This window comes from Rattus norvegicus, chromosome 9 (assembly GCF_021556685.1).
Source record: "Rattus norvegicus strain SHRSP/BbbUtx chromosome 9, alternate assembly SHRSP_T2T, whole genome shotgun sequence".
In the NCBI taxonomy this organism is placed as follows: Eukaryota; Metazoa; Chordata; class Mammalia; order Rodentia; family Muridae; genus Rattus; species Rattus norvegicus.
Genome location: NC_141542.1, coordinates 30,639,478 through 30,652,704, shown reverse-complemented (window position 1 = coordinate 30,652,704; position 13,227 = coordinate 30,639,478). Strand labels below are relative to the sequence as shown.

The window sequence follows — 13,227 nt, the reverse complement described above, 5'->3', positions numbered from 1 at the left end:
GGAGAAGAGAATGAGTCTTGGGCACCTTAGGGAAGACCCTTATTCCTAATTTGCATGGTAAAGGGTTAAGGCAGAAACCGGACTCCAGAGGCACTGAAGCCAAATCCAAGAAAGGACTACTAGAGGGCAGAGAGAGGAGCCGCTGGTAGGCTCTCCCTCCTTCACAAGAGCAGCCCCAGAAAAGCGATGAAGTGCATCCAGTTCCCTAGGCTGGTGGTTAAGGACACCTGAGTTCTAACTCTTGCTTCTGGCTCTGTTGTGTGTCCATAGGCAAGCACCTTCTGTCTCCAAGCCCTTATTTTGTCCCTCACAGGTACAATGAGAAAGTTCACTAGTCTGCCAACGTAGGGAGGCAAAGTCACAGACCACAGGCATGCTGAGTGACTGTATAGCCAAGCCCTTTGTGCCACCCACCCGCAGCTGCTTTTCCCTGCAGTGACTAGGACACACGAGAGACTGGCAGTGTTCTGTGTACGTGCGTTTCTGATGCTCCCATAAATAAGCAGGTACTCAGCACCTACTGTGTGTCATGTATAGAAATAGAATACATCTTCCTACCCTCGAAAAGCACAGCCTAGTTGAAGAGAAGACATGCAAAGCAGTCATTATAACAGTGTGATAAAGGCCAGGCATGGTGGTTCTGGGTGTAGATAGTGAACTGTGACAACCTACTCTGCTGCTGGGGCCTTTGTCGGACAGTAACTGTTCTTCCTCACCAAGGTGTATGGAGGGCAAGTGAGTGCTTACGGACCCACCCGCCAGCACCCACAGATTGGCTCCTACCCTTCAGAGCTTTCTCTTTCTTTGTGAAGAGAAGTGACACCCATCTGAGGCAGGAGGATCAGCACCATCTGGACTAGATACCAAAGAGCTGTCCAAAAAGGGGTTAGGTAGTAGATTGGGGTTGTAGCTCAGTCACAGACACTCGTCTAGCATGTGTGAAGAGCTAGGTTCAGTTCCCAATACCAGAAGTTCCTTTGGAGCAGGAAGTGACCTTGAGGCAGTGTTGATGTCATATCTGATCTCTGGGGCCCGGAAGTAAGATACTGAGTAGCTCGGTGCTCCCTTCCTCTTCTGGACCAGAACCACTCCTTCCGTCCCTACTTCTGCCTCCCCCAACCCCACCTCCGAGTGCTTCTGCTTCCAAGCTCCTACTTCTTATTCCTCCCTCCCGAGGGAGGACAGCCTGAATGGTCCTCTTTGGATCAAAGAGTCCATTCTTCCCCCAGAACAGGGTGTGTGTAGTCTCCGAAAGGGAACCTTGGTACCTCATCCCAGTGGCTCCCACCCACTGCCTCACAACCAACTTGAGCCCCTCACTCTGGTTTCAGTCTGTCTTCACCACCCTCCAGTCTTCCCTGCACAGATAGCAGAGGTCCCAGCATTGGACTTTCCTAACCTACATGGCCGACGATTCATACTTTTCCTTTGTTATGATCTCCCCCCTCATGCCCATCCACTGTCTCTACCTCAGGGGACAGTTGTAAGAGGGACAACTCCCTTTGGTCAACTCCAGAACTCCCAAGAGACCACCCCCATCTTCTCTAGTCATAGACAAAATCTTCCCCTGGAAGCGGCAGGGAATGGGGGACTGAAAGGAAGGGGCAGTAGAAGAAGCTGACCGCCTGGTCACCATGGAAACTGGGCCTGTTTCCCTGAAGATAAGCCCAGTACAGTGGGCAGAGGTGGAAGTAGGGCCGTCCAAAGGGAAGCAGAAGACACCAGCAGAGAGGGAGGGGCTGAATGGCCCCGCTGGGAGAGGGCTGATGTTAAGAAAAGTCAGGACCTAATGACATTGCAGCTTGAGTCAAAGGCCAACGACTGTCCTTTGAGATAACTGCCATTGGCGTCCTTCTCCCGACTCCTGGAGTGACAGAAAGGCTCCCAGTCAGAGTATAGGCGCTTTGGCTGAGGCCGTGGGTGGCTCGATGCTGACCTCATGTGGTCAGTAAAGGGATTGCCACATACCTGTTAGGGCTTGGGACCTGGTTAGGTTGAAATCATTATCCTTAAATGTGGCTTATCTGGCTTCTTTGTGAATTAGAAAAGTGGTCCCTTGCATTTCCCTAAGTCGGGTTCCCCTATCGATGATATTGAGATCTTGGTAAGAGTTTCACTGGAGAAAACTTATAGAACATAGAGGGACTGGAGAGATGGCTCAGTGGTTAAGAACACTGTCTGCTCTTCTAGAGGTCCCGAGTTCAAATCCTAGCAACCACATGGTCTCTCACAACCATCTGTAATGAGATCTGATGCTCTCTTCTGGTATTTCTGAAGACAGCTACAGTTTAGTTATATATAATAAATAAATAACTCTTAAAAAAAACATAGAATTAGGTCCAAAGAAGCAAGTTCTGTGTTTTTCTGTCTACGGGTTCTTGGGCAAGCCAGCCTACCTCTCTGGGCCTCAGGCAGTTTTTTCTTTAACCTGTAACTTATACATTTGCTCTAGATTTTGAAGATGGGAGGGGTGCATATAGGAGAGGAGGTACATTACCAGGTAAGCAGCATTTACCTCTGAGCTACATTCCTAATGGATGCCTCCATTCCTGGCTGTTCTGCTGTGACTCCAACCAGCCTTGGGCTCAGCACATCCTCTTCCCAGTCCTCCAGGGGTACGGAGAGCAGCGAGTGAGAGGACGCTCTTCTTCTTTAATAAATGAATTAATTAATTTTATATCCCAATTGCTGCCCCCTCCAGGTTCCACCCTCACAGAGTCCCTCCCCCCATCCTTCTCCTCTGAGAGGGTCAGGCGCATCCTCTCCTACTATTGGAAAATGGATTCCACAGACAGACAGCAGCTTTAGGGATAGCCCTCCGGTTGTTAGGGGATGCTCATGGAGATTGAGCTGCACGTATGCTACATATGTGCCGGGGCAGGGCTCCATCCAGCTCATGTATGCTCTTTGGTTGGTGGTTCAGACTCTGAGAGCTCCCAAGGATCCAGGTTAATTGACTCTGTTGGTCTTCCTGTGCGTTGCCATCCCCTTCGGGGCCTTCAATCGTTCCTCCAACTCTTCCATAAGAGTCCCTGACCACTCCACTGTTTGGCTGTGGATGTCTGCATCTGTTTCAGGCAGCTGCTGGGTGGAGCCTCTCAGAGGACAGCCATGCTAGGCTCCTGTGTGCAAGCATAACTGAGTATCATTAATACTGTCGGCGATTGGTGCTTGCCCATGGGAACGTTTTCAAGCTGGGCCGGTTATTTGTTGGATATTCCCTTAGTCACTGCTCCATCTTTGTTCCTACATTTCTTTTAGACGGGATAAATTTTGGGTCAAAAGTCTTGTGGATGGGTTGGTTCCTTATCCCTCCACTGGCGGTCCTGCCTGGCTGCAGGAGGTGGTCTCTTCAGGTTCCCTGTCCCCACTGTTTTGCATCTTGGCTAAGGTCACCCGCACTGACTCCCGGGAAGAGAGGAGGCTCTTCTCAACTCTCTTTCCCTCACTCTCTCCAGCTCATGTTGAACCAACTCTGTCTCTCTCCCCACTGAGTAAGTAGTTGGCCCTACTGTGTGACAGACATTCTGCATTATAATGGCCAGGAACTTTCAAAGATTTTATTTCTTCATTGTTTTTATTTATTATGAAAGGAATGGTGGCACACGCCTTTAGTCCCAGCACTCGGAAGACAGAGGCAGGTGGATCTTTGAGTTCAAGGCCAGCCTGGTTTACAAAATGAGTTCCAGAGCAGCCAGGGCTACACAGAGAAACCCTGTCTTGACAAACTGAGACAGACAGACAGACAGACAGATAGACAGACAGACAGGAGTTTTTTATTTTATGTGTATGAGTGTTTTGCCTGCACAGGTTCATATCTACTGTTCAAGGAGGTCAGAAAAGGGCATCATATCAGATTGCACATGGTTGTTAGCTCTCCCCCACCCCCATGGATTCTGGGAACCGAACCTGGGTCATTTTCAAGATCAGCTCCATATATGTTTGCAAACGAATGAATGGATGAAGAAAATAAGGTTCTTGGGGAAAGGGCAGAAGCTCATAGTGGCTGTCTCTCCTAGCTCCTCCACCCCTCAATGCCAGGGATGCAATGAAGCTGTTCCTTTGGTTGGCAATGGTCATTTCTAGCCCAAGGAAAGAGCAGCAAGAATCCAGCTCAGGGATCAACTGTGGGTCATGTTTTCTCAACCCTAGCTATGTTGAGGAAAAGCAGGAAGGAAGGAGAAAGACTTCAGGGCTGTGACTAGGGTTGAGACTTCAATAGTGTTAGGGGCCTCCCCATCCTGACCCCACTGTGAGGAACTAAACTTCTTTGACTACTGAGGGTAGCCAGATCCTATACCCACCAAAGACCAGTGCACACCCTGTAAGGAAGAAGAAACCCATGACCACCATGACTTATTAAATAAGTCTGCCCCAGAAAACCCACTTCCCCAAATCGAATTCTCCTGCCAAATCTGCGATCAGGGGACTTGACACAGGAGCTCTCTATGAAGATTTCCCAGGGAAATGATGCTCCCCTAAAGATAATAGGTGCATCCCTCCTAACCAATCCCCCTGAGGACTGATGAGGGGGGGTGAAAAGGCAAGAGAAGTCGAGAAAAAATAGGCAGAGGGTAGCAAGCAGAGCCCCTCCCCTCATCTGTGCTGGCTGGTCAGGTGACTTGATGGGAGTTAGAGTCATCTGAAGGGAGGGAGCCTGGGTTAAAATGCCTCCCTAGGGGCTGTAGAGATGGCTCAGTGGTTAAGAGCATTAATTGCTCTTCCAGAGGTCCTGAGTTCAATTCCCAGCAACCACATGGTGGCTCACAACCATCTGTAAATGGGATCCAATGCCCTCTTCTTGTGTGCATGAAGACAGCTACAGTGTACTTGTATAAATAAAATAAATAAATCTTTTAAAACATAAATAAAATAAAATGCCTCCCTAAAATCCAACAGGAAGGCACTTTCTTAATTAGTGACTGATGGGGAGGGCCCACCCCATTCCATTGTGGGTGATGCCGTCCCTGGGCTGGTGGTCCTGGGTTCTTTAAGAAACCAAGCTGAGTAAGCTATAGGGAGCAAGTCAGTAAGCAGGACCACGCCCCCTGGCCTCTGCATCAATCAGCTCTTGCCTCCAGGATCCTGTCCTGTTTGAGTTTCTGTCCTAACTTCCTTTGATAATGCACTATAATCTAGAAGTATAAGGCGAATAAATCCTTCCCTCCCCAACTTGTTCTCTGATCAGGATGTTTCATTGCAGCAATAGAAACGTTAAGGCACCGCCCACCAACCTACGCAAACTCCCCACAAAGTAGCCAGTTTGTGCAGAAAATCAAAAAATGCACTTTTTAAACAATCGAACGAATAAACGAATGAAGACACCGCGGAACTAAACAGAAGGAACGAATGAATGCATAGAATTAGTGAATGAAGTAAAAAGAAAGGGGAAGAGCGAGTGAATGAATGAATGAGTGAATGAATGAATAAAAAAATAAATGAATGGGCGAAACAATCAACACGAGAGTGAGAGAGTGAGTCAAGTCCGGTAACCAGAGACTCCCTGCCTACGCAAGCAGCAAACAGGGGGATTCCGGAGGGGCGGGGCTCTACCCGGAAGCGCCTTTGAGGGGCGGGGTCATGGGCGTGGTAGTGGCTTGTGGCCACTTCTTGGGCCCGGGGGCGGGGCGAGAGAGAAGACCTGACTAGGGACCCTTCAGCTGCCCAAAGCACCCGCTGCTGGAGACCTCGCCGGCGCCCTGGACCTCTCGCTTTTCTCGTCCGCTCCCCGCGCCTGCACAGCCAGGTAATGAACCCGCTCGCAGAGGGACTCTGGTTCTGTTAGGCGGACACACAAACCCGGAAAAGCGCGCCGCACACCTCAGAGTTAGATCCCGCTGGACCCTGGATCCCGGGCTGGCGCGGCCGGCATGTCGGATGCGCGGAAGGGGCCGGACGAGGCGGACGACAGCCAGTGCGATTCCGGCATAGAGTCGCTGCGCTCTCTGCGCTCCCTGCCCGACCCTGCTGCGGCCCCAGTCTCTGGATCATCGCACAGCGGCTGCCCACAGCCTTGGAGCCATGCTCCGAAGACGGACAAGGAACCAGAGGGGAAGGAAGATGCGGATGGAGAGCGAGCGGACTCCACCTATGCCTCCTCCTCTCTCACAGAGTCTTTGCCCTTGCTGGAGAGACCCGAGGCCAAGGATCCAAACCCTCCCACCCCAAGCTCGCCGGTGTCCCCCGCGGGGGTGCTGAGCCCTCAGCAACTCGAAGCGCTCACGTACATCTCTGAAGATGGAGACACGTGAGTAAACTAGCTAGGCTGAGACAGGATGCTCAGCCAGAGCCTCCTTAGGAGCTGCAACTGGTTAGGCACCCACGACCACTTCATCACCTGAGAGGATAGACTCTTCTTACAGCACCCGCCCCGGAATGGCCAGCCCCACCCCACCTACCCCCTTCTCCAAACTCCAAACTTAACCTGCAGCCTGCTTTTAAGCTGTAGTTCAGCTATAGTTTAAGCCAGGTTCAGACCAAAAAAACAGACATCATCATCTCTTTTGGGAGCGGACAGAGCTAGCAGGGCCCTTGTTACCTAGAACACCAGGCAGAATCTTGAAAATCTACCGGTGACCCACCCCGGGGAAGAGGAATTCCCCCACAACCTCCCAACCAATTCGGTTTTTGTTTTTCTTGTTGGGGGAAGGGGTGTCCCTGTTTGCTCAACATTTGGGATACCAGGGCCTGACTTCAGAACACCCTAACCAGAGGGGGAAAAATGATAACCCCAGGATTACAGGTTGTCATCTGAGCCCAGGAAGCATGGACTACGGGTACTGCTGGGTGCCTGTTTGGAATTGGTTCCAAAAGAAGGGTGGCTAGACTGAGAATTCTTGCCCCCAACAAACAGGATAGCCAGCTGCCGCCCCGGCTCACTTCCTCCTCTGCTGAGAAAAGGGAAGTAATGGCTTGGCGTCAGCCTCCTCAACACACTGCACCTCCCAAGCTCCCCAAATTCTCCTTACTGTCCTATGTTATCCCGATCTTCTCTTTCCTCCCCTAGGCCCAGCTGGAGTCAGGTGCAGCTGGGCTGGGAGGTTATCAAAGTCAGAAGAGGTGACTGGGCATTGGGGGTGATAGAGCAGGGACAGCTGGAGACCTAGATGAGGGAGATACTGGTGTGCAGGGGGATACCTGCCCTGACCTGCTTGTTGCAGAGGTAGGGGTCTCTGGTGGACACTGGCAAAGATAGTCTCAATCCTGTGATCAGGAGGAAGGTGGTAAGCCTTTTGTATTACACACACCAGTCACAAACCCTTATCACAGAACCCCAGAGTTCTGGGAGCACCACACACTTCTCAGGCCGTCCTCCACGGTTAGTCTCTGAGCTGCAGCCTTGATGAGCTCTGCTTAGAGACAGGTGCTGAAAGATTCATCAGGACTCCCCAACAGACATCTTCCCTCCTTTGGAGATGGCTGGACTGTGGGAAGTGTGGAAGTGCGAAAAGGAAGTGGGCGGGAGGAGGGGAGACTGAGGGAGAGAGGGAGGTGGCTGCAGGAATGTGACCCAGAGAGCAGGCCCTGGCCGAGGGGATTTCCAGAGTGGTTCCTCCCTCCCTCCGTCACTCTCTCCTGGCCTCCTTTACTGCCTGCCTACAGCAAAAGTTTGCCCCCGTCCTGCCTTAGTATCCCCCTCCCTAGCCCAGACAGCCTTTAGCCAAGTTGCCCCAAGGCAGCTGTCCTAGTCTAGACCATCTAACCCTGGCTTTCGTTTTCCCCACCTGATGTGGGGAAACCCCAAGACTGGAACTTCCCATCCCAACTGCCCTGGCTGGCCCTAACTTATGCTCCCCATCAAACCCATTTTCTGCACTGCACCGTACTCCTCTTGGAGCTGTACCTAGGAGAGGGTTTGTGGCCAGACCCCATATGGCTTGTGCAGGCTGAGGAATGGCCCTCTTGACTAGTGGGTAAGGCAGCAAGCAGTTTGCAATGCCACGCTGGCTCCTTGGAATGTGTGACATTGAGTTGCTGGGGGAACCCCACGTCTGCCTCCTCCCGTCCTCCCTGTTGTGGGGAGGTGGGGAGCTCAGCCCTGGAAACCCCCTGTGTTCCTCCAGCACCTTTCAGTTTAGCTTTGAGCCGCAGCTGGCCTGACCTGGCCCCCGGGGGCAGAAGAGAAGCTGGGTGTAGGCAAGTTGGACAGGAAGGCCCGTGTTCTGTCAGCACCCTGCCCACATGCCCACCCAGCCAGGGCCCTCCACAGGTCCAGCCATCTGAACTTGGAGCTCCCACCTCCAGAATCCTGGCTTCCTGTACCAAGCCCTCACTTCCTGGCCCAGACTCTCACTTCCTGCACCTGCTTGGTTGTGGGTAGCTAGAGGTTGAGGCATTCATTCTAACCCCAAGATGCCAGCTTATCCTCTCTGACCTGGACTCTGACCCCAGTCCTCTCCTGCTCCAGGCTGCTCCACCTGGCAGTAATCCATGAAGCCCCATCGGTACTATTCTGTTGCTTGGCTTTCCTGCCCCAGGAAGTCCTGGATATTCAGAACAACCTTTACCAGGTGAGTAGAGGAGAGAGAAGGCTGTCCCCAGACACCTGTTGCCATCTGCAGCAGCCAAACCATCTGCCACACACGGGGCCTGAAGCTGCATGTGGAGGAAGCAGCGTCTGCCCACCAGGTGCCCACAGATTCATCACTGACACCTAATTATACAGTATGCTGACAGGTGTATTGAAGACCCTACCAGCTTCAGTGGGGTCTGTCATCTTTGTCTTTGTGGGACAGGCAAGGATGGCTGAGTATAAGAGATGACATATTAGCTGAGCCTTAAAGGGGGAGGTGTCAGAGAGATGGCCCTGGCTCCTCTGTCTTTCCACCCCTCACCCAGCCCCTGCAGACAAACCCTGGAGGATAATACAAATCTCTCCAGGAGATGAAGCACTGAGGGCACTGTTTCCCCTTGCCCTACTTCCAGAATTGGGGTCCCAAACATTTGGGGAGGGGCTCGGGAGTAATTTCACAGAAGACCCAACTGTGACCCCTTACAGCTACTTTCAGAGCAGCTCCTGGGAGCTCGAGGTGGCCGTATCCCCATATGTCCTCGTGGGTAGGGGCATGCCACACTGGTCTGTGACCCTGTGACCCTCTGTGCCCACAGACAGCGCTGCATCTGGCCGTTCATCTGGATCAGCCAGATGTAGTCCGGGCCCTGGTGCTGAAGGGAGCCAGCCGAATACTGCAGGACCAACACGGCGACACAGCCCTGCATGTAGCCTGTCAGCGCCAGAATCTGGCCTGTGCGTGCTGCCTGCTGGAGGAGCAGCCAGAGCCGGGCAGACAGCCATCTCATCCCCTGGACCTCCAACTGAAGAACTGGCAAGGTTCGAGCAGCCCCAGAGCCTGAGGGGTAGATAGGGGTAAAGTGCCAGGGGAGGTCCATTCCTACTGCCCTGCCCATTGCTATTCCCTCAGCGTCAGCTCTTGAGTGCTCAGTACCATCCTTCCTAAATAGTGGAATGATTGATTTGTTTGTGCACCCAGTGCCTGCAGTGTGGTGAGCAGAAATCCACATCTTGCCTTAAAGATGGCAGTTGGCTATCTTTTAGCTACTGAGCAATGAAAAGTTTGGTAGCAATTACATGAGCAAAGGAATGTACCTTCTACGTGTCCCACGCTGTCGTTGGAGCAGAACTTACACCTGGGAGCAAACCTGAGGAAGAGTGAGACAGATAATAAAGCCACCGTGGATTGTGTGTGTGTTTAAAGGAAGGTGGTGCCCTGGTAGACTAGCGGGAGGAGGAGAGGCAGGATTGGGGGGAAGTCCTCAGAGTCAGGGGCCTTTGAACAGAGACTTGAAAGAGAGACAGAGGATGTAAATTTTCATCTAAATCTCTATTATAAGAAAGGCTGGAGAAAGGAAGGAAGTTCTAGGCCAGAAAAGGGATAGCACCCCTGTGTAGAGACTGGAGCCAGGAGGATCACCAGACAGCTCTGAGGAGCCTTGCCTGGGCTAGCAAAGGTGGGTGTGAACACTGGAAGACTCTGTGTGTGTGTGTGTGTGTGTGTGCGCGCGCGTGTGTGTTTGGGGCTGTCACTCAGCAGCCTGATCCTTGAAGCATAAAAGTTTCAGTAACATGACCAAAAAAGTGGAAACTTTGAGTTCCTTTCCTCTCAGACCTCTGAGGGGATTTTTGGGAGGTTGTATTTTAATAGTCCTGTGATTAGAGGCATTGAGTAGGCAGGGGTCCCTTGAGGCTAAAGGGCAGGGTAGTCCCTGCAGAAAAGGATCGGTAGACACCAAACAGCAGTCCCCACCCTCCTCCACCCCAGGTCTGGCCTGTCTCCACATCGCCACATTGCAGAGGAACCAACCACTCATAGAACTGCTGCTTCAGAATGGAGCCGACATCGATGCACAGGTGAGGCTCTCCCTGGTCTGCCAATCAGGGGTCCACCTGGTCCACCACCTGCCAACCACCTGGCCCACCCACCTGCCGACCACCAGGTCTCTACCCACAGGTGCCCTGCCAGTGTCAAACATGTTGCCACCCCATTCCAGAGCACAGGCTCAGCACGCTGCCTTATCACATGCATAGCTGACATCCTTGTTCCTCTACAGGAGGGCACCAGTGGAAAGACTGCCCTGCACCTGGCTGTGGAAACCCAGGAGCGCAGCCTGGTGCAGTTCCTGCTCCAGGCTGGTGCCCGAGTAGATGCCCGCATGCTGAATGGGTGTACACCTTTGCACCTGGCAGCTGGCCGGGGCCTCAACAGCATCTCGTCCACTCTGTGTGAGGCCGGTGCCGACTCGCTGCTGCTGAACGTGGAAGATGAGACACCCCAGGACCTGGCCGAGGATGTAAGAGAAATACACGCTCTGCAAGGCAGAGTCTCTCACCCGTAACAGTTAGGCACATTCATTAGGCAAAGGGTGCTCTCACCAGTTCACAGTGCTGGGGTCAGGCTGAGGGTGTGGTTGGTAGAGTGCTTGCCTAGCACGTGAGAGACCCTGGTTCAACACCCAGAACTACACAAAGTAGCACATACCTGTGATTCGAGCATTTAGGAAATGGTCTTCTCTGTGTACATAGCAAGTTAAAGGCCAGCCTGAGCTACATGAGTTCCTACCTCAACTCCTCCAGCCCCCTAAATCTGTTAGGGGCAGAACAGGACTGCACCCCACCCCACCCCCAACCTCCCAGCCTATGACCAGTTTCCTAAGCTGGTCAGGCCCAAGGAGCCCAAATATGGACTCCAACAAGAATGGCTCGGTGAAGCTAAGCAGAAGGAGGACAGTACCACAGTGGGGCCTGGGAGCACAGGAAGAACAATGCCTCTGCACACACACACCTCTGCACATGTCTTGAGTAAATGTCTTCAGCATACAAATAGATACCCGGGATTGTCAGGTCTTAGGCTTTTTTTAAAAAAAAGTCTTTGTTTAAGATTTATTCATTTTTATGTATATGAATGAATACACTGTCACTGTCTTCAGACATACCAGGAGAGAGCATTGGGTCCCATTACAGATGGTTGTGAGCCACCATGTGGTTGCTGGGAATTGAACTCAGGACCTCTGGAAGACCAGCCAGTGCTCTTAACTGCTGAGCCATCTTTCCAGTCCCCTCACCCCCACTTTTTTTTTAAAGTGGCAAAACTCACATTTTTCTCTACACTAAAGACGATATATTCAGCCAGATGTGCTGGCACATGCTTTTAATCCCAGCACTTGGGAGGTAAAGGCAGGCTGGTCTACCTAGTGAGTTCCAGGACAGCCAGGGATACATAGTAAGATCTGGTCTCAGAAAACAAACAAAAGTATTCAAAACATTGAATGCTAACCCTTCAACCCCAACCCTAACCCCAACAACAGCCAATATGTGTGTGTGTGTGTGTGTGTGTGTGTGTGTATGTATGTGTGTGTATATATATAAATATATATATATATGCCAATGGACTGGATCAGCTCTAAGGTCATTCCTAGCTTAAATATTCTGCATGGTTTATTTTAGATCTTGTCTAGAGCTTTGGGTCTCTGCCATGCCCAGGTCTCTCATTCTCTGGCCTTCAGCTTTCCCGGGTCCCAGCTGCCATCACTCAGGACATTAACTGCTTCTCCCCCTCCTCTCTCTCAGCTCCTTTCTTACTTGCCCTTCGATGACCTGAAAATCTCCGGGAAGCCACTGCTATGTACTGACTGAAGCTTGGATGGGCCCCCACCTCTTCCAATTGGAAGCTGGAGCCACAGATGCTGCCGTTGGGACCCAAGCAGTGTTGCTCCTCTGCTGATGCCAGAGTCTGGGGCTAGCATCGTCCTAAAATGAGATGAAGGATTGCAAATGAGGAAGAGCCGATCTGGACAGAAGAACTTCCCAGGTGGACTGGATGGAGATTCTTGAAAGACCCTCTAAGCCGCTGGTGTCCTGAGGGAAGCCTCCTTGCTTCTGTTGGAGATGGCGTGGGCTGACATTACCAGCCACCAGGAAAACAGGAATGAGCGAACTGACCCCTGAGGGTCTTACCTAAAGTACCTTTGTGAGTGTGTTTGGCACTGGGGTCTGAACCTAGAACCTCCCCAGACCAGCAGTGGTAGGCAAGCTTACTGTAATGGAACTCTGTCCCCAGTCCCCTTTTGGTTTTTTATTTCGTGATAGGATCTCACTGAGTTGCCTGAGCTGGCCTGGAACTCACTCTGTAGCCCAGGCAGCCATCTTTGAACGGGGATCCTCCTGTCTCAGCCTCCTGAGTAGCTGGGATTATAGGTCTGGTGGCAGTGGGCCTGGAAAAGCACAGTTATCTTAAGGCTTCAAACATAAGGCTCCCAACGGAACCTTTGATATTATTCTAATATGACACTAAAGTGCGAGAGACAGACTTTAAAACAATGTTTCCCTTCTACAGTTGTATGCACAGGCCTGTGACTCCCAGGGAAAGGCAGAGAGAAGGAAGCTGGCCCCTGAGCAAGCGTAGAGCCTTGCTGGGTATGGTAGGAGGACTGACAGTTCTCAGTCCCACTTCCTGCCTGCACAGACACATCTTCTTGTGGAAATGCCCAGGATAGGAGAGTGAGGAGGAAGAATATCGAGACACATGTACCTGGAGAAGCTTGGGGACACTGAGCACAAGAGAACTGCAACTTTACTCCCCCCCCCTTAGAGTCCACACACTGAGGGCCCTGCTAGGTCAAGCCCGTGACTGGCACGAAGGAGGAGAAGAAATAAACCAACATAGTTTCCGATGCTTAGCGACTATAAGCTCTAAGCAAACGCATCCTGTG

At 51.9% G+C, this 13,227-nt stretch overlaps 1 protein-coding gene across 1 annotated transcript; it reads left to right on the top strand.

The window, feature by feature from the left end:
* The first annotated feature begins 5,689 nt into the window (after nt 1-5,689).
* Nucleotides 5,690-12,477, top strand: Nfkbie (NFKB inhibitor epsilon). Its single transcript, NM_199111.1, is given in 6 exon segments — nt 5,690-6,247; nt 8,408-8,510; nt 9,109-9,331; nt 10,281-10,369; nt 10,570-10,809; nt 12,086-12,477. Coding segments are annotated over 6 exon segments (1,098 nt in total). The 5' UTR covers nt 5,690-5,870; the 3' UTR covers nt 12,152-12,477.
* The last annotated feature ends 750 nt before the right edge of the window (nt 12,478-13,227 follow it).